At 39.2% G+C, this 21,409-nt stretch overlaps 1 protein-coding gene across 10 annotated transcripts in view; it reads left to right on the forward strand.

Moving 5' to 3' along the window:
• The window catches only part of dlg2 (discs, large homolog 2 (Drosophila)), a 147,608-nt gene that overhangs the window by 83,114 nt on the left and 43,085 nt on the right, over positions 1–21,409 (forward strand). For 7 of the 10 annotated variants that reach the window (XM_063014498.1, XM_063014487.1, XM_063014489.1 and 4 more), the window contains 7 exons: positions 11,041–11,094; positions 12,250–12,300; positions 15,040–15,164; positions 17,030–17,199; positions 17,679–17,815; positions 18,518–18,662; positions 19,299–19,458. In XM_063014498.1, the coding sequence (XP_062870568.1) occupies positions 11,041–11,094; positions 12,250–12,300; positions 15,040–15,164; positions 17,030–17,199; positions 17,679–17,815; positions 18,518–18,662; positions 19,299–19,458 (842 nt within the window). Of the gene's footprint in view, positions 1–5,079; positions 5,406–11,040; positions 11,095–12,249; positions 12,301–15,039; positions 15,165–17,029; positions 17,200–17,678; positions 17,816–18,517; positions 18,663–19,298; positions 19,459–21,409 lie in introns of those variants that run through there. The other 3 variants (XM_063014488.1, XM_063014493.1, XM_063014494.1) reach the window with 2 other exon arrangements.

Consider the following 21,409-nt stretch of genomic DNA (forward strand, 5'->3'; position numbering starts at 1 on the left):
ATTGAGTTTGTGTCACTGCATGCTGTCCGTTTGCCTCGGTGGCACGCTGGTCGAATTATCGGGCTGCTGTGGCAGAATGAGTGAGCCAGCCTGGCCCGGCCTGCCCACACTATCCGGAACGTTTTGAAATATGACCGAGCTGGCACTTTTAGTTTCTCAGCAGTGGAGTATTTACAGTATTTCTGGATCTTGGCCAACTCTTCATCCTGTTTTGTTCTTTCTTTGAGCTGGATTAGCTGTCTGCACAAGCCAAGGATTTGGATTGCTTCATGGGCTGGATATTTTTTGTTTTGGTGATTCAGTCCAGTTTATTTTTACTGGTTGTTTACAAGGTATTCAGCTTTTCTAAATAGCCAAATAATGAACCCCATGCTGGACAATAATAACTCCTGCAGTGAGAAACTTCACCGGTGCCCCTGTCTGGTGGGAAGGATTTGGGACTGCAGCCCCAGCGTAAGCGTCTCAGTGTGGATATTATGAGGAACATAGCTCCTGATCTGTGGCCCATAAAATCACCCTCGCTGGGCAACATCTGCAAATGGAAGCAGAATTTTGCAGACTCGGATTCGGAAGCGACAGCAAAAGGGATTCACTCAGGTCAGCACAAGTGAGATGATCAGATGTTGTTGCTGAATTATATTAAAGCATGTATTTAAAGTCATTGCTTAATAGTATTTGAAGCTTGTAAGCCCCTGTTTTTAAAAAAAATGTGACTTTTACACTTTGACGTAAAAGCTCTATATCAGGGTTCTTAACCTGCAGCCTATTTGCCATTTTTGGTTCACAAGACATGGGCGCCTTTTTTATTTTATTTTACCCCAATTTTCCTCCCAATTAATTCATATCCAATTACTCGATTGCATTACGCTTCTTCTCTACTAATGCTGACCTCCACTCCTGACCGAGGAGCGCCGTGACTAAGCAAGTTCATATGGGGCTCAGATTCGTGCACGAAGAGTCACGCACTGATCATTATCCCTTGTCTCTGTTTAGACCACATCATTTAGCCAGCAGAGGTCGTAATTGCATCAGATATAAGGAATCCCCTCCGGGACCCACCTTATGAAGAGCCAATCAATGTTTGCGTAGGTGCCAAGCCTGCCGGTAGCAGAGTGAACGTCTTTATTGTGAAAAAATTCTCAACAGGTTTAAAGTGTCAAACCAACCAGTGATGGTTTAAGTCTGGATAACCTTATATGTGCAGAAGCTACAGCTAGTGTACATCATGAACTGGATAGTTCCAGGATAGTTAGATTTAGTGAAAATTCATAACTTATTGATAAATGATCTCTAAGCTCTATGCTTGATTTTATGAACCCATTATCAATGGTTGTGGTTAAAAATTTGGGAATTTGTTACATACTTTTGACTAAGTACTTTGTGTTGTGTATTTGGTGTGTTTAAACCTTTACTCCGAATAACTGTCCCAAGAAAAAGTTTGGGCTGAAGGGGCATTGTAAGATAGCTAACATGTGGATAAAGTATTCAGTGCACAGTACTGTCTGCTGCACAATTTTGCCCAAGTCTAAAAAAAAAAAAAAAAAGAAGCAATTTAGGACTTTTGTTGTATAATTTAGCCAAAAGCACAAGCACACTCACACTGTGATGCCTCTCATTGCCCTTAAAGAGCACAGTGGAGTACAGCAGCTGCTCACTGACTGATAATGGTGTGGTCACTCTTCTGAAACAGGAGACAGAACATCCAGACTGTAGAAGAGATAGTTCCTTAAATTAAACCCCAGGTCGCAGACACTTTCCATTACTAGATCATTGGGGGAAAATAAGTCTGATTCAGTGTTTCAAAACTGGAAAGTCGTGGTTTCTTCAACTAAGATGAACTGAAAGTGCCATCATGTGGTGAATTTCAGTATTGCCGGTTGTTTAGCTTGGTATATCAATTTGTTTGTAATTGTTACATAAATGTCTTTATTAATATGTAGATCAAAAACAGAATTAAATTGGCAATGCAGATCGACGTTTTTTTTGTATTTAGTAATAATTTAGTTTAATTAATATAATTCCATATTCTCAGTCATGTGTTAGAAGCAGGAAAAATAGGCAAGCATAAGGATCTGAGTGACTTTGACAAAGACCAAAATGTGATGGCTAGATGGGTCAAAGCAAATCCAAAACTGCGGGTGTTATTTGGTGTTCCTGGTATGCAGTTAGTACCTATCATTAGTGGTCCAAGAAGGAAGAACAAGTGAACCCAATGCTCATAGATGCTTTTGTGGTGTAAACGATCTGGTCCCATTCCACAGTAGAGCTACAGATACAGGACAGAGATAAGAGATTTGGTGGAGTTCATGTCTTCAAGGGTCAGAGATTTTTTGGAGACACAAGTAGAACCCATGCAACAGGACCGGGTTGGTCTTTTTTTCTTTTGCCTAGAGAACATAATGTGTAAAACAGTTTGAAAGGTAAACTCCAAAGATCACAGCACACATTTTTACTTTGCGTAAAATGTGTGCAAAACTCGTTGCCACCGGTCAGCTGGGCGACATCTGGCAGGCATAATTGGCAGTGCCTGCAGCAGATACTAATTGGCCACCGTATCTGCAGGGTGGGGGCCGGACTATGTGTGGGTGGGGGGGTTTCCCTGTGCAGAATGCAGGGGCGAGAAGAGGAGGGCTGTGCACGTGTCGGAAGAGGCGTGTACAGCGACGTGCTCTCCTCGGATGCAATCTGGTATCTCTCAGCAGCGGAAGACAAAAATTGAGTGTGCTAAATCGGGAGGAAAATGGGGAGAAAATGCATTCCTAAAACGTCTGTATGGACTTCCTCTAGGTACAGTATTCTAGTTTCTTAGACACCACAAAAACTTGCCAGTATGTGAACTGGCTGCTCTTGCTGTAAGTAAGTAAGTGGGTAAGTCTGTGATGCCATGTAAGAAACTGGTGCTGTCTAGTGTTTGCAGGTGGGACTGGATGTACTGTGATCATTATCAAAGATGAAGTGTTTATTAAGAATGAATTTATGGTGAATTGGGTTGCCAAACCATTACAGTATAACACATAACAGAACATTGTTCGGATCACCTGCACTTTTTTAAAGATTTTTTTCAACAGTCAAGAGAAAAAACCACACACTGTATGTAAGCCTAAATTACTGACAGGATGCGCACACACACACACACACACACACACAAATATTATCTCATACACATTTGACCCTGTACGCTGGTTGACTGGTCCTGTCAGTGCATGACAAGTCATTTGCTGCTTCGCTGGAAGCCCTCATGATCCATCACTCACTTTGTCTTACACACACTCAATCCATTATATCTCTTTCACCCAAAAGCTTTTCTCAGTAGCTGTGGATCAGGGAGGTCTCAGTCATACAGGGTGCATAATGTAATTGCAGCATGTGTATATGAACAGTGGATTCAGAAAGTATTTTGACCCCTTAATGTTTTGCACATTGTGTATTGGATTTGATATTTGATTTTAAATGGATGTTATTTTTACCTATCAACACATCAATGCTAATACTGATAATAATAATAATAATAATTTATTATTATACTGGGCAGTAATAGCCCAGTGGTTAAGGTACTGGTCACTGTTGGGCCCCTGAGCAAGGCCCTTAACCTTCAACTGCTCACAACTGTGTTCAGTCATAATTGTAAGTCGCTTTGGATAAAGGTGTCTGCTAAATGCCGAAAATGTAAATGTAATAATAATAATAATAACAGCGTGAATTACTCCACACCTCAGCTTGCGGTGGATTGGTGCAGTTCAAGTGTTTACATCCTGGCCCTGATCAGACTAAAGCTGTTAGTAAAAAATAAATGAACTGAGTAAAAAGAAGAGACATGTCTGTCTGCAGTGTGGGTTTATATCCACCAGAGGGAGGAGAACAGCAGAACCAGTGCAACACAGCTAGTCTAATCAAGATTCAGCTCGTTAGCATTAATGACTGCCTGTAAGGACCATTGTTGTGATAAAATGTGACACAGAGACTTATAAATAGAGCTGCTACTGGATCACATTTACCATGTGGTGCATAGTGTGTGAATGTTTTTCTATCAGCAGGATTATGTTTAAGCTACCGTAAATATCTGAATGTGGAATGGGAACATGTTCAGGAACCGGGACTCATTAGAAAAGAACAGTTATAGGAAAAGAGTTGGAACTTCTTCATATGATCTGAATAAAATGTGGTCTGTGACTCATGTAAGAGTTAAATTCATAAAACACAATTCATAGTACTATTCATGTCTTACATTCTATTTATTCACCTACATGGTATTGTACAATATTAATTACTTTAATATATTTTCCTTTAATGTGCCTTAAGCTGCTCTAATACCTGGCTCTCTCTTTGGGATTAACAATTAACCCCAGGTCCTTGGTTTGACCCTGCCTCTATTGTCTGTGACAAGGTTGGCATGTTCTTTCATTGTCCACTTGAGATTTCTCCAGATACGCTGATATCTGGCAAGGTGGACTTGGCTTGAAATTGCTCCTAGGTGTAAGTAAGTAAATGTGTGGTGCCCTGTGATAATTTGGCACCCTGGTTCGGGTGTATTTTGGCTTGTACCTAGTGTTTACGTGTGGCACAGGAACCACAAAATCCCAGCTCCAAATGGGCAAGGAGGGCGGCACGGTGGCTCAGTGGGTAGCACTGTCGCCTCACAGCAAGAAAGTCATGGGTTCGATCTCCAGTTCTCCTTGTGTCTGCGTGGGTTTCCTCCGGGAGCTCCGCTTTCCTCCCACAGGTGAATTGGAGATACAAAATTGTCCATGACTGTGTTTGACATTAAACTTGTGAACTGTTAAATCTTGTGTATCGAGTAACTACCGTTTCTGTCATGAATGTAACCATGGTGTGTAAAACATGACGTTAAAATCCTAATAAATAAATAAATGGCCAAGGATTTATTGGTTCTGACTAGAACAGGATATGCTGTCAAGTTACTCAAGTAGCTGAATCATCTACTGACAAAGCTTTCAGCTCTTCCATACACACACACACACACACACACACACACTCACGCACAGTCTCTCGCTCAGTGAGCAGGCAGAGCCCAGAGGAGAGGCACTCACTGCAGCTGTGCATCCTCCTCCACCACTGCTGCCTAAATAAAAACCAGGAGCACACACAAACAGTGTCAAGGGGAAGAGAACGTGGACAGCATGACTGCCCATCTGGCTGAGCAGCAGAACTATTATAGAGAAATGAGGACAATAGGGGGTGATGGTCTTTACGGATGCGGATACCCAGCCTCACCTGGACCGGCCGTCCCTACCATGCCACGGCAGCGCACCAGGCTGACGACCTCACGCTCCGAGAGCTCGTGGAGAAGCCCGAGCCGTAGCACGGTGCTGCGTACCAAAGGGAGAAGCTGTGATCTGTGGTCTGAGTGTGGATTTGCTCCGCAGGGCTGGCGTGAACCTTACCAGGTAAACAGTAGTCCAGAGAGGAAAGGGAAAAAATAGAGATGAATGAGGAGAGGAAAGTAGTTGTGGTTGGAGACAGATTGACAGGACGTGGTGGTAAATAGGAAGATGGACAGAAGAGAGAAGAGGATGAAAAAGTGAGAAGGATGTGACTGTGGTTTGTTGTATACTGTTTATCTTCTCCAGACTGGTGTGTTGTGTAATGGATATGGTGTATCATGCAATAGATAGGGTGTGTTGTGTAATTTATATGGCAGATTGTGTAATCAGCAGTGATGGAGCTCTGGACGTTACAGTCAAAGCTACTAATTTCTGTCTTTTAACATTTTACTGATAGGATTTTTACATGACATGTCTATGAATTGGTTACATTTGATCATACCAACCATATAAATAAATTATAGTATTACAGCAATTCATTTTTATGCCTTTTCCTCCTCATTTCTGTCCCATTATTTGATCATATTTCATGTCTACTGCTGCAGACCTCCACTCCTGACGCAAAGGGCTGTAACTTACACCCCTTCTGACATGTATTCAGTAGTTGACCGTTTTTTTCACCAGCACCAAGCGACTTCATATGAAGATCAGTATCGCGCACGGAGAATCACATACCGATGTCCATTATTGCCTGTCAGCCAGCAGGGGTCGTAATTGGCGTTATACGAAATCCTTCCTGTCCTCCCTCCACCGGGCGAGCCAGTTAATGTCAGTATAGCTGCCCGACTGGCCGATAGCAAAGCTCACGAATGGAGAAACCCAACTACCCCCCTATCGGGCTTGTTTTGCAGTGTGTCTGCTGAAATTTGGACACATTCAGTAGTCAAAAATGCATTTGTTAGGTCACAAGGGAACCTGTCTTTCAATCGGTGTATCCCCAGGACGAATAGTGGGCTTGAGGTCAGAGTTTTGTCCAGGTTGAACTTTGTAAACACACAAATTTAATGTCAGTTTTGGTGATCGTTCGAGCCTTTAATCCGTGCTTGCTGTATTGGCGATTGAACCTTCGTAGACGCTCCCTGTGAGTACAATCATCTAATTCGTTTTATGAATCCAATTCCTCTGATGAGAAACGACAAAGGCTATTAAACTGGCCCCTCTGTGCTGCCGCCTGTGCTCCTGCACTCCCATCTTTTTTTTATGAAACCACGCTGGAATTACAATCGCGCTCGTACCGCCTGAGCTTCAGATTGATGTATGGAGCCGGTCAGAGTATCACGAATGGTAGTTCGTGGGCTGAGTGCTGATTAGGTGTCAGCATGCCCGCAGAGTTTAGATGTTTGTACAGCTCAAGGAAGCCTGTCTAACCACTAATTGGGTTTAGTTAACCAGGGGCATGCACAGACGTACTGACTAGAGCATCATTTAAATTAAAACAGTATTTTGTGTTCCTTCAGGCTGATTTTGTGACCTGAAATGAACGTATCAGCTATTATTCCAGCTTGTAACACCAGGTCTTGTGCATGCTGAGCTTTCAGTGCACGTACACCTTAAAAGCATCAACAGTCAAGAATATTAAGATACATAGACTACTGTCATCTTAAATATTGCCTGACATGATAACCATAAGCTAATGGTGGGTGCTTTATAGCTCTAAAGTTAAATCACTGTGAGAAGTTTGGAATGGTTTTCAGATGTCTGCGTAGGTTTGTTATAGATACACCTCTGAACCTGTACATCTGTAAGTTACCTGGATACTCTGAATTGACCACAGTCATGAATTATTAAGGAAATTGGTATGTGTATATCCTTCATTAGGGTAATAACAATTTATATAAATGTCTCTTTATGTGTTTTTAACAATTCACGCAATATAATTTGTGCAAAACTACAAAACATAAGAACCAGCAGTTCAGATTGAGGCTTTGTTTGTTTTAGCTGATCTTTTCTGCCCCAGATGGAGTTCATTGTGCTGCATACTATAGTTCCTTCATCCCTGGCCCTGAGTTTCCCTCTTGTTTGACTTTTATTAATGGATTTTAACATGTGAACATGTGCTTGTGCATTATTGAGGCTGGTGGCTCTATGTATAGAGTCGCTCGGCCCTGAATTATTCAGTACAGTAAACTAAAACAAGAGCAGCAGCTGCTTTGGCTTTGGAATTACCTGAAATGCCAGAAAAGGGGTTTAATATGTTGTCATTATAGAGTATAATTTATTAAATCCCAATTTCACCCTGGTGAGTTAAGAAAGTGGCTGTGCAATCTGTTTACTTTGCCAGCAATCCACTTTGGATCATAATATGATGCAGCCTATTTTAGTTCTGAATGTTTTAGTAAAAAGATTGCTGATCTCTTTTTACAATTATTTATGTTTTTAAATTCCCCTTCATTCATTTTGATCCATTAAAATAATATGTGTATGGCCTCACAAGTTCACAGCTACAGCACTATAGCAAACAGCTTAAACATCCCTGTCAACACAATTTAGTAAATAATCTGTTTGTTGACGGTTCAAGGAGCCACAAGTAATTAAGCCCCAGCATTTACACTGCACCATATTTCAAAACAAGCTTTTATTAACTAATAACACATATTAGCACACAAGCATTTAGACATACAGTATTAAAAGTCTTTTAGGAACTCTTCTCTGCTCAGACAATACAAAACTAGAACTCTTTGACAATAATTCATTTTATGGTCTGAGACTTGGATGTATGAGCCCAAGAACTCATACGAATATTCCAATATTGAGCTGTTTCTTTGCAAACTGTACTGGGACATTAGGAATGGAGGGATGTACTGAAATGTATTACAGAATTAAGAGAACAAAAAGAAAGTGAACAAGCTTGCACAGCCTAGTCAATCTCCAGAGCAAGGACCTATCCTGAATTGTGGGGGGGGCATTTCTAGTATATTTTAGTACCAATATACTAGGGGGGCATTTTAATCATATCTATATATGTGGGCAGTGGTAGCTCAATGGTTAAAGTACAGGAATAGTAAATGGAAGGTCGCTGGTTCAAGCCCCACATCTGCCTGGTTGCCACTGTTGGGTCCTTGAGCAAGGCCCTTAACCCTTAATCTCAATTGCTTGCACTGTATTGTCACAATTTGTAAGTCGCTTTGGATAAAAGCATCTGCTTAATGCAGAAAATGTAAATATACATTGGGGGAACATTAGGCTTTGCTTGAGAGGAGCTATAAAGGACTTTTAAAACTAAAAGATTTTCATAACATTGGGCTGTTAAAGACACTTTGTCTAAAGTAATGGGTAATAATTATTTCACAATGCTGCAAAAAGCTAATTATTTCTTATGATAGATATCATTAAGCTAAAAACAGCTTTGCAAGTCCTAATGCTAATAATTTGTGATGTCTAAATAATTTTAAAGTCCATATGTACATTTGAAGTGATATATGGACTCAACAGTAGCAGATACAAACATGTTTTCTGTCACCGTACAGTACAGATGTTTTATGTTATCATCCCTGTGGCTCTTCTGATGCTGCGTTCTTCACATCAGATTGAAAAACTGATGTGGGAGATGAAAGGTTTTATAGTGTATGCAGACGACTCTTTAAAACGATGAGGCGTGTAGGCGTATCTTCGTCAGACCGCTTCGATGGAACAGAAGCTCTTAATTAATTTCCTGCCGGGCCGTACCATCCTCACTCTCTGTGTTATTAAAGCAGCAGCTCTTCGGGTTTTTTTATTAATGCAGGTTTTTTATTAACAGCAGTGTGCCGTCAGCAGCCCAGGCGTCGGCCTGCGGCATTGATTGCTCTTTCAGCAGTGTTGCTACTCTCTCACCTGGGACGTATGGGCTTTATGGCAGTGCTGCCTTTGAATGTTAACACTCTTCAGCCTGTAGGTTAATGTCTGTGTGTTTAGGTGTCTATGTATGTAGCTGTGTATACTCTAGTTCTCTATTAAGCCTGGGCAGTCATGCTTGAAATTTAATCAAACCTCTTTTTCTGGCTTTAAGTTTAAGTGTACTTCTTGAAGTACACAGTAATGGTGTATCTTTACTGGAAATGTTCCAGCTTGGCATCATTTTCATCTGCAGTTTACTGGGTCATAAATTTGCTACTTAAGTTCCATTACATGATCTGACATAAAACTAATCTTACATTTAATGAATTGTTGGTGGAATATACTGTATATTGCAAGGGCTTGAGTGAGTTTATTCTTTGTGTCGTCTCTCAATGTCACATTCTTTTTTTTTTTACAGTTAGAGCCATTTGGTTAATAGAATAGAATAGAATTGAATAGAATGCCTTTATTTGTCATAGATTCATATACACGTGTACAGTAAAGCAAAATTCTTTCTTCCTGTATCCCAGCTTGTTTGGAAGCCATTATACAACACACCTGGAGCAGAGAGGATTAAGGGCCTTGCTCAAGGGCCCAACAGTGGCCTCATGACAGAGCTGGGATTGGATTGGAGCTCTCAACCTTTTAGCTGATAGTCCGAAGCTCTACCCACTAGACTACCACTGTCCCTACTGTCCCACTAGACTACCCCTGTCCCTGCACCGCACCAGCCAGTTAGCTCAGTGGTCTGAGTGTGGTGCTAATAACATCAAGGTCGGTGGTTCGATCCCCGTACAGGCTACTGACTTTCAGGAAGAATTTTATTTTTAGTATAAATGTCTGACAGATCAGATTTATTTGTGAATCACTTCAGTTTCCAAATATTTTACTGTGTCTCAAAAGGTGCCAGCCATTAATAACCATGTAATAAATCAGCTTTTGCTCCTATTTACCAGATTTAAAGGCTCTCCAAGATGAGTACTTGCATTCACAATTAACTATTCTCTTCAAACTGCAAATTGTTTCTAAACTCACAGATCATGTCTAAAAGATTTAATACATTGGGCCTCTTGCTTTTAACACACCAAGATTTTGTACTTGTTTTGTTTTTTGTTACATTTATATTATTTTGGTACATATTTTCCTATTTGACAGTATCTTCAGTTAGTTGTTATCATTAATTAATAAGATTACTAGATTACTAATTTAATAGGTTTATTACATTTATAGCAGGCCTGTTTTGGGGCAATCTTACCTACCGATAAGATCCTTCTAACACACGAATGTAAATAGTCATTCTTGCCATATACAAATGTTTGTACATTTTTTACTTTTACTTTAGTTTTAGGAGTTTGCAGTGTTAGACTTTAGCAGCATCTGTGCATAGAAGCACCAACCTCCAGCCTCAGCAATAACAGTGATCTGTGTGTTTGGAAACAAAAAGAGTTCAACTAGACTAAACAGAGACTAAATATTTGTTTCTTCTGTTTTATTTTCTGGTTTTCTGTTTCTAGACGTCTTCATAATGCCATTGTTTATTGTATTTGCAATCATGTGATTGTGTGTTTATATAACATTTATAATTAGCATTCATCCACTGTGGTAAATATTTTATGTCTAGACAGTTTGTTGAGGATTCTTAAATATTGCGCTTCAGTATTTTCACTGATAAAAATGCTAACCAGCTAGTATATTCCTAAAGCTGTAGTGGATGAGGAGCTGTAAAACTTTCAGGTCCTGCTTGTGTTGTTCTCAAAGTTTTATGTTTGCTGTTTGAGCTGCACTGGAGTAGCTTCATACACAAACAGTTCACAGCACTTGATAGAAAGTAGGGCGGGCCATCCATGAGTTGCTAACCCTGATTTCTCTCTTTCTCTTACAGGCCAGCCCTGCACCAATCATAGTCAACACAGATACCCTGGAGTCAGTTCCTTATGTAAGATCCTTTGTTTTTTAATCTATTTTTTACTGTAACTAGGTGTATAAAACCATTATATTAACTCAACTTTGGGGCAACATTGAAGGATCTTTCCTGTTCCAACATGACTGAAAAACAGGGCTTCTCACCCAACATTAGAGACTGACCTCACAAAATGCCCTTTTGACTTATTTGACATGTTTGTTTTTACAGGAACAATATACCATGATTTAAGGACATTTCTTTCTAGGACCGAGCTCTATGAGCTCTAGGACCTCACTAAACCCCACAGTTCAGATGTCAGGACTTTGGTACTTGAGTTATTTACCTGGGATTACCTGGCATTCTGAAATGTCACTATAAACTCAGCAACAACGCACTCACCCAAAATATTTAAAGAACTGCATTTGGCTCTAGGCTTAGATAAAGTCAGAGATCATATCTATATAATGTGAAATGAAATTCTTAAAAGGAAATCAAGGACAAAAGCAAAGCTAACTGAGACGGACATCAATTCTTATTTAGAGTTTACAGTAAAGTGGATTTTTGGATGACTCCCAAACCTTTTGGATACATTTTAAATTGACCAATCAAAAAAGATGGAAAAAAAGATCCTGCTTTTTATTTTATTTTAGTGGTATTAAGTTATTTTATTTTAGTGGTATTAAGTTATTTTATTTTAGTGGCATGGGTGCTTTGTTGCTTTATGGATGACTGTCCATTACTAAGAGAGGAAAATGACACTTTCTATCAAACAATTCTAAAGGAGAATGTAAAACTATCCATCTGTATGTAATAGCTGAGATCTAATTGGGGTATGCTATGGTACAACAAAGTTGGCATCCAAAAACAAACAAAGTTAAAGTTTTAAAATGGCAAAGTCAGTGTTCGTACTTTAAGGCAATAGATAGGTATAGACAATGTTGCAGTTATTAATGATAAAGGTTGTCTAACCAATTACTATGTTGTTTTAAACAAGTAAAATGATGTTTTACAAAAATAATTTTTTACCTGTTTCCTTTTGTGTAATATTGTGTTTTGTATAATAACTAACAATTATACAATAGCAGAGTCAATCATAAGGAGACAATATTTTCCACTGGAGTTTTGGAATATTGGGACACTTATTATTGGGATACTTATTATGTAACCTTTTCTTTACATTTATTTTAGGTCAATGGTACAGAAATTGAATATGAGTTTGAAGAAATTACGCTAGAGCGGGTAAGTCGCAGCTGTTCATTTTCATGCACTTACTTATTCTCTTACACATAGTGCATCGCAAATCTACCTTCTTCTTGCTATTTGGATGTGTGGAGAAACCAAAGTACTTAGAGAAAACCCACATGGACGAGACAAGGGTTGAACCCAGGTTCTCACAGCCCCTGTTGCTGTGCTGCACCCAATTACATCCTAACAGTTAAGAAAAGTCTGTATGTCAGGGCCTGTACATTTTTCATTCACATACTGTTTACTGAACGGTAAGTCATTGTAAAATAATATTATACTCTAATTGAAGGCAGAATGTTGCTGTGGATTCTCCCAGACGAATATCCACCAGCGTTCTGACTGAAAGCTCCTGGGATAAACACGTGTACCACAGACTACATTCAGGCTAATTGAGCTCAGAGCAATGCAGGCTCTGCCAGTGACAGCTGTGGGTGGGCAGCTCTTAATTGTGCCATGTGTTTGCATATACTATATAATACTGGACTGAGCTTTCAAGGCGCCGTGTGGATGTAAGGGCTAGCCGGTAGGGGCTGCAGATGACATTTTGACGGTTGTAATTGGATCCACACACCTGGAAATGATGCTGTGACAATAGGAAACCTCAGCAGGAGCGAAGAAAAACAGATTTCTCAAAGCCTGGCATCTGGAGGCTGAGAGATCCTGCTTACAAATCGCTGCGGAACAGAAAAAGATCCTATTAAAATGCAGCTCTTCCACATTGTTCTTCATCTCTTTATTTTATCTTTTATACACTACGTTATGGCCAAAAGTATACAGACCCACATTCAGGTGTTTAGACCACAAATCCATATAAATGTCATATTAATGGATTTAGAATTGGATGTCCAATAAGTCATGGTCCACATACTTGTAGCTATATAGTATGTATGAATTATTCACTCTATTTGTTTTATTGCATTACATCCCCTGCTTTTTTCCAGCCTAAAAAAACATGTCTGTACTAAGTTAGATGCCAAAACAAAAATGGGGAAGCCTAGTGTTACCTAAAGGTTTTGTTTTTGCACATATGCTGTAATTGTTATTTATTTTACTTATTCCCACGTGACCGACATTATTGAATAATTGTGACAAAAACAGGGTCCTGTGGGATATTCCGCTTGCACACCAGCGCCGAGATTTTGAACTCCTTGGTTCCAAACCGGGTTTTGCCACTGGTCGGCTGGGTGCCGTCTAGCAGGCAGTGATTGCATAATTGGCAGTGCCTGCAGCAGACACGGTTCTGCTAGGGCGGGTTGACCGGACTATGTGGGTGGGGTCTTCAAACGCTCTGTAAGGACCCTGATTGGCAGATAGAGAGGCACCTGTAAGGGTTCCGCAAAGGGCTGCATGCGGGTCGGAGGAGGCGTGAGCAGCAATATACCCACCTCGACTGCAATCAGGGATCCCCCAGCAGCGGAAGACAAATTGACTACATGCTAAATTGGGAGAAAATGGAAGAAAATGCATAAATAAAATAGAAAAAAACTAAGGAATTATTATGCATTGAAATAATAAACTACATAACTAATAATCACTTAACTCATATCCAAAATCTTACACATGTGAAAAATTATTTATATACATCACTTGCTCAATACAATATAAAACATTTTTATTCTAAATGAAGTGGTTGCTTCTAGGATGACAATGTATGAACAGTTGCTGAATAGGAATAAATAATAATAATAAATTACAAATTATGATCACCTCTGTAGGCTGTACACATTTTCCTCCTGCTTTGGTTGTCACCCATCTGTACATTTATCTACTTCTCATTTTAATATTTTATATTTTTTGTGTTATCATAATTATCACAGAAATATGCCCCAGAAGGTCTTTTTTGTCCTGTAAAGAAAAAAAACCCCCAACCACATAAGAGCCTTGCAATCTTTATACATGCCAGTAAACCAAAGCCCATAAAAATGACAGTTTACATAACACTGTAGCATCTGTAGTATTTCCTCTCGTTACACATGCACATTATTAAACTCCGGGTGAGTATAATTAGCTCCAATCTGCTGCTCTCTGAGGTGGTTTTGCTGTTTCTTCCCTCACAAGAATGTTGTCCACTCAACAGAGAAGCACATTTAGTTTAAGAAATAATCTTGGGAAAGATTTGGGGAGTGGAATGAGTTTTTTAACGGGAGTTTTAGATAAGAAAGCACTGGGCTGATCTCTCTGCAGTGTAAGTTGTGATGAGTCACGGTTTATATGCACAGCAAATACTTGTGCAGAAAATCCAGATTTTCTAGGGTTATGTGTTGCCAGTTTGAGAGGCAACTGTCCAGCACAAGAAGGAGTGGGGTAGTGATGTTGGGGTTAATAAATTAAAGCTTTCAGTTCACCAATTCTTAATGCTAAACTGCAGGAGAATTGGGTAAATGGTGGAATTTCCATTTAGTCTCTGATATACCTGTGGTATATGGTTAGCTCATGTGCCATATACCAAAAGGTAATATAATGTATCTTTTTATATGATTTACTCAGATAGCATGGCACATAGTATCCACACCACAAAGATTTCTACATTAAACATTTAATTCTCTACCCTAAATGCAGCAGCTTAGGCCAGCCCATAAGAACATAAACCTCAGCCACACACTTTTTGGATACTCTCCTAATAGTAGTGTTATCACCAGGCTGATTGATCTGATGTAATGGAAACTGTAGTGCTCTTGTTGTTGAGCATTTGTGTACCTAATGCTTTAATTTGTGTTTACTCTCTGTTTTCAGGGTAACTCAGGGTTAGGGTTTAGTATAGCAGGTGGGACGGATAACCCACACATCGGAGATGACCCAGGAATCTTCATTACCAAGATCATTCCTGGGGGTGCAGCAGCTGAGGACGGCAGACTACGGTGAGTGGCATAAATGTGTCTGTGGGCTTACATAATAATGAAGAACTGTATATGCTATAATTACCTACCAAAGATCAAAGTATCTAATAGAAAATTCTGTATTGGTGTGTTGGTTGGTGAGAGGGGGATAATACTTTGAAGCTATGCCTAACCTTCCTTATTTTTTATTTCATTTCATTATTTCTTTTATTCATCAACGGTATTATCCTGCTAAGAGTTGCGACTGGTCCTGGTCCAGTGGAAAACACTGGACGCTAGACAGGGAGGCAGGAATACCCTGGACAGGGCACTAATACATCACAGAGTTTTTCCAACTCAAACCCTTTCCCTCTTCCACCAGACATAGCCAATTATGTTTGTGAAGATTCCCAGCTGGGCGATAGAACCACTGATATTCAAACCCATATCTCAATGGTGGTGGGCTAGCGTAATACACCACTGCACTGCCCTCTTAGTCTTATAATTACTCACACATCTTGCTTCTTCTGTCAGTAAGACTGATTTCTGTAAGTTTTAATGCCTTTTGTAACAGCACATGTTCTACACACACAGCATCATTATATAATTCACTGTAACTCTGTTAGGAAGCGGATCTGATCGTTAAAGCCGAATCAGAAGATGAATGTGGCATAGCTGTGGAGCTGATTGTAAGGGCTAATTTATCACAGGCAAACATAATTACTTGATGGAGAGAGCTGAGCTGAATTTCAATTTCTTTCTTAGCCTCTTTTTTCCGTTCTACTACCTGTCTTCATTTTATGGTTTCATTACTCCTTTGCCATCATTCCCTGCAAACTGTGCATCAAAAACTATACACAATTTGTACATCAGTATAGTAAAAACTGAGGATATGCTTTGACTCAAAACATACATTACAGTATATGTACCTATAAAGTGTAATCACTGCAAAACATTTCATAAAGGTGGGACAGAGGGAATCATTTAGCAACTGAAGACACCAACTGTAGTTGTGAAAGTGGATTATTATTGCTTGATATAGTGCTAGCTGCTTAACAGACTGGGATCTCCATTGTCATATATTGTGCTCCATAATGCTCCAGACATTTGTATTGAGGGCTATCTGGACAGTAGGCAGGGCTGTCTGCTGACCATATCATAACAGATGCTGCCAATGTCCATTATTTTCATAAACAATCTCAAAGATGGACCTCTCTAAGAAAACAATTACTGGATGTTGTTACATGATTACAAGGAATCTCTAAATTCCTTGTAATCATGCACTGACAAATGTAATTTCTTAAACTGATCATGTGTTTTAGACTTTTCCCCCACAATGTTGATAATCCGGCCTGCGCCACCTTTTTCTTTGTAACATGTTGCAGGCATTAAATTAAGAAATACTGTCTATATGTATACAAAAATTAATTGGTAAAGCAATAAATATCTCTGCTTTGTGCTATATAAATAAGTAAATTAATAAATGAATACATTAATAATAATTTTCATTCAAGCGATAATAATAATAATAATAGTAATAATTGTCATTGATTGGCACCCCGTGTAGGATAAGTGACTAAGTGAATGGGTAAGTGTGTGATGCCCTGCAATTGATTGGCGCCCTGTCCAGGGTGTGTTCCAGAATCGTGCGTAGTATTTGCAGATTGTTCTGAAGCTAAACAATCTTAGGAAAAATTACAAACTTTATTTTACTCATTAAGATTTAGGCTTACAATCTGCTCAAGATTTCTGTTTTGCTGTATGGGTCCCAGCTGCTCTAGCCTCAGACCATAACTGTCCATGGACCAGAGGAAGCTACAATCTGGACCTCTCCACAAGAGTTTCAAACTCACAGCAGGGACCAATCTAACCATACTTATGTGTGTGTGTGTGCATGTCTTTTCTAGGGTGAATGACTGTATACTTCGTGTGAATGAAGTCGACGTATCGGAGGTTTCACACAGCAGAGCCGTGGAGGCGCTGAAGGTGGCTGGCTCCATTGTTCGACTATACGTACGCAGAAGACGACCCATGCTGGAGACTGTCGTGGAAATCAAACTTATCAAAGGACCAAAAGGTTCCAGAAAATGCACAAATGAACATGAAACACCACTAGTTTGTTTAATGTTATCAAGTTGGTTCATTTTTTTTCTTGTCTGTATGTAAATTTAGATTAAGAACATGAATAAATTGCATATTTTTAGACTATGCAGCTTGTTTTAGAGAAATTAGCATAAAATTGCAAAATTTGGTAGTGGTAATGTAGAAGTTAACATACTAGATTATAAATCAGAAGGTTGCTGCTTTAAGCCCAACCACTGTCAAGTTGCCAGATTTGGAAAGGAATTTTATGGTGCTAGATCAATATCAATTTTGTAAACAAGGCAGGCAAGACAGCAGTCTGCAAGATTACTAATAAAGCTACTCAGGTACTAATAAATCAGCAATTTTATGCACATTTAACACATTTGTTTTAATTTAAAGAGGATAGTAATGATTTGTAGGATTGTTTTATTAATTGCATCAATTACAATGCATCAAATGTATTTCCTGCAGGGCTTGGGTTTAGTATTGCAGGTGGTGTAGGAAATCAACACATCCCAGGTGATAACAGCATCTATGTCACTAAAATCATTGATGGTGGGGCGGCGCAGAAGGACAGCAGGTTACAGGTTGGGGACAGACTCATCATGGTAAGTACTGGAGCTGACTGGAGCTGACCAATTAGAAATTAAAAAGCCTCCAATTATCTGCATATAACTGGTGCTTAAAACTGAGCAGTGGTGAACATCCTGTCATGCTGCATGTTCTAAATAAAATGTGAAATTAGCACACTACCAAAAAAAGTATGACACAGTAGTTTGGAATGAAGCCTTTTGTTTATAATACCAAAGTTAATATAACAGATAACAGTAAGAATCAGTAAGTTGGTTGTATTAATTTATTCATTTTCTTTTTTTCCGGAACACTTTGTTCTGACCTGGGTCACAGGTAGTCCAGTTAGTGCTAAAATCTAGTAAAATATTTGCCTTATTGTTAGAAAATTCCAAGTCTAATATTTCATATGACATAACCATATACTTTCTGACTGGGAGTCCAGCAAATTTGTTCTGATCTCTGGGTGAGATGAATAACATTTTCCCCTCTGTCAGTCAACACTAGTTAATCACATATATTTAGTACATGTTTATGGAAAAGTGAGCTGTTCATTCAGCAATTGCTGTTTTTGTTCTAATTGTCCTGAATTGGTAGCTGTTGTATAATAAAGAGTCCAATCTTGTAGGTAAATTTGTCAGTAAATAAATATGGAGGGAGAAAAGTTTACTCTGAAAGCTACCTAAAAGTAAACACTATAAAACCAACCCTAACAAAATGATGAACTCTTTCTCTCTCAGGTAAATAACTACACTCTGGAGGAGGTCACGCACGAGGAAGCAGTAGCCATACTGAAGAACACGTCTGATATTGTGTATCTAAAAGTGGGAAAGCCCACTAGTGTTTACCTTTCGGATCCCTATGGGCCTCCCGATATTACCCACTGTGAGTTTATCACACATTTTTATTCACAGTTACGATGTCAGTCGTGTTATATAAACACTGAAATGATTTACCATTAGTAGAGCAGACAATATGTGTTTAGTTTATTGTGTTTATATCAAATGGTCAAATGTATGTGGACCTTTAAATTGTAGGTTTTACTATTTTAATAACACCATAGATTGGTTTCCATTGCACAAGATTGCATTACATTACCATTTGGACTTTGGAAACTCTCTCACTCTTACTAACTAATGAGTCTGTTTGGTGGATGTCATGAGAATGCTACCTGCCTTGCAACCAACTGTGAAGTCTCATAGAAAGTCCGTCCGTTTAAATTTTCTCAGCAATATTGTTGAGATTGTACTGGCCTGTTCAGAACACTAATCTTAACCCTATTCAACATCTTTGGTATGAATTTGAATGCCAATTATGAATATAAGGATATAAGGATTTCACCGTGATTGACCATCAGCCAAATGCAACTTCACATGAATGCCTGTAATGATGGAATCTGATATTCAAAAAGCATGGATGTGATAATCAGGTGTCCTCATACTTTTGACCATACAGTGTTAGTCTTTACCAGATACACTGTTTACTAAAATCTCTCTCCTCTCTCACCTCGTCATTCCACAGCTTTTTCCCCTGCTATGGATAATCATATCTCTGGTAATAACGGGACTCTGGAGTTCAAGTCCAGTCTTCCTCCCATCTCCCCTGGACGCTACTCACCCCTGCCACGCCACCTTCTGGGGGAGGAGGATATTAACAGGTTGGATGGCTTTTCATTCTTACGGTAAATCCCTCCCTCTTCCTGCCAAACGCCACAGCACACAGGTAGAACCGGTGAAGATCCGTCTCACCCAGTGTGTCACTGTGAAAATCCCAAAAGCAATGCAGGCGTATGATGGCATTGCTTTGGGATTTTATGGCCCTCCTGTTTCCCCCCTGTTTCCCCCTGTTCTGTCTCTGGTCTTGTTCTTCTTTCTGAATCTTCTGTATGAATGTCAGTGGGCTGTCTTGTCAAATGCTTTATTTATAGTGAGGAATCCCAACACAAAAATAGAAATAATCTATCTATCTATCTATCTATCTATCTATCTATCTATCTATCTATCTATCTATCTATCTATCTATCTATCTAGCTAGCTAGCTAGCTAGCTAGCTAGCTAGCTAGCTATCTATCATAATGTATGGGTTTAATATTAGTCCTTCATAAATCTTACAGCATTGCTTTATATATTCTTAAAGGTTTAAATATATATATATATTCAATATACTCATAGCTCTGTTTTATATGTTCATATTTCTACAAATTTATCATTTCTGTAGCCAAATACTGTATATCATTATGCCATACGTGACATAGAGATCAGATGGCATCTAGACTCTGCGTGTTTGTTTATTGACTTGAATTCGAGGATCTATTTTAAGAGGCATAACTTTAGGGCAGGGGTTACTTCTGGTTGGCTGCTTAGCATATGTAACCTCTGTTCAGCATTCTTGCGTTGCTCATCTCTCTTTCTTTGGGAAATGTGGCTAATTCTGCATCACACTTTATTACTTGAATGTATAGAATATAATAGAATGGCCTTATTCTGTATATATTAAACATTGGTCAGAATGGTACATTTGGTACATTTAGCTTTGTTTCTTTTTCTATAAGATAATGCAGCACAACAAGATGTTGGACAGGACAATTGTTTACAGGGCTGTAAATGAAGCAAAATTCACCATATTGGCTCACGGTTGTAGTAAAGAGCCTTTCAAGTCACTCAGTATTTAGCTGCATGTAGGTTGAAGCCTAGTGGAGAATGGGATGGGGTTTCTGTTTGAGCTGGTACATTGGGATTAGCTTTTTATCCCTTTTCCTGCCTCAGAGCTTAGCTGACTCCAGGTGCCTTGGTCAGGCCTGGCTAATCTTCAGGCTTAACCCTCTGATCTTCTAGTTATCCACAGTAGAAGCTGCTCACATAAAAAGTAGATTTAAAAAAAACATGGAGTTAAAGGTGAAGAAGTTCTGACTAGTTAACTTGCTGGAAAGAGAATGAATCAGATGGTTTGATGTGATTATAATTGCGAAGTGCTGTGCAGTTTTGCATAATAAATGTGAACCTTTGCTGTACCTCTGCAGGTGAATAATAGATTGGATTGGACAGAAGGCTCGGTGTGTGTATGCTTAAATGGCTGAAGGCTGGGAGTGATGTGAAAAAAGCTGTTTTAGTCTTTTAGACTGAATCGGCCACTCCAAATCCTTAACTAATTATTACAATAATAGCAGGCCATCCAAAAAATCCATTTTAAGTCCATTTATTTTTTTTGTGGAAATAAAATTGCAACTGACAATATTTCACCCCCCAAGAATTAAATGAAATTAGTCTCAGTAAACAGACAAATAGACAAAAAAAATGTTATTAATAAATATAAGCAGTTACCTCTGACCATCAGGACATTTTCCTCCCAGCACAAGATACCAGTTTGGGTTTTTCTTTTGACCTTTGTAAAAGACTACTGTTCTATGTACTTTTTTAAGGATGGAGTCAACATGTTTATATGGACATAGACAAGTCAGCAGCTGAGCCTTTTTGGCATAGCTTAGTAGCACAGCTTCGTAAAAATTAGATGTCTTTATTGGTAACACAAGCAACGCTATATGTGTTAAAATTAACACCAGATTGGCGAGAACACCGAGATTCTGAACTCCCCAGGTTGGCTGGGCGCCCTCTAGCAGGCGTAATTGTCTAATG

Source organism: Trichomycterus rosablanca, chromosome 18 (genome assembly GCF_030014385.1).
Source record: "Trichomycterus rosablanca isolate fTriRos1 chromosome 18, fTriRos1.hap1, whole genome shotgun sequence".
In the NCBI taxonomy this organism is placed as follows: domain Eukaryota; kingdom Metazoa; phylum Chordata; class Actinopteri; order Siluriformes; family Trichomycteridae; genus Trichomycterus; species Trichomycterus rosablanca.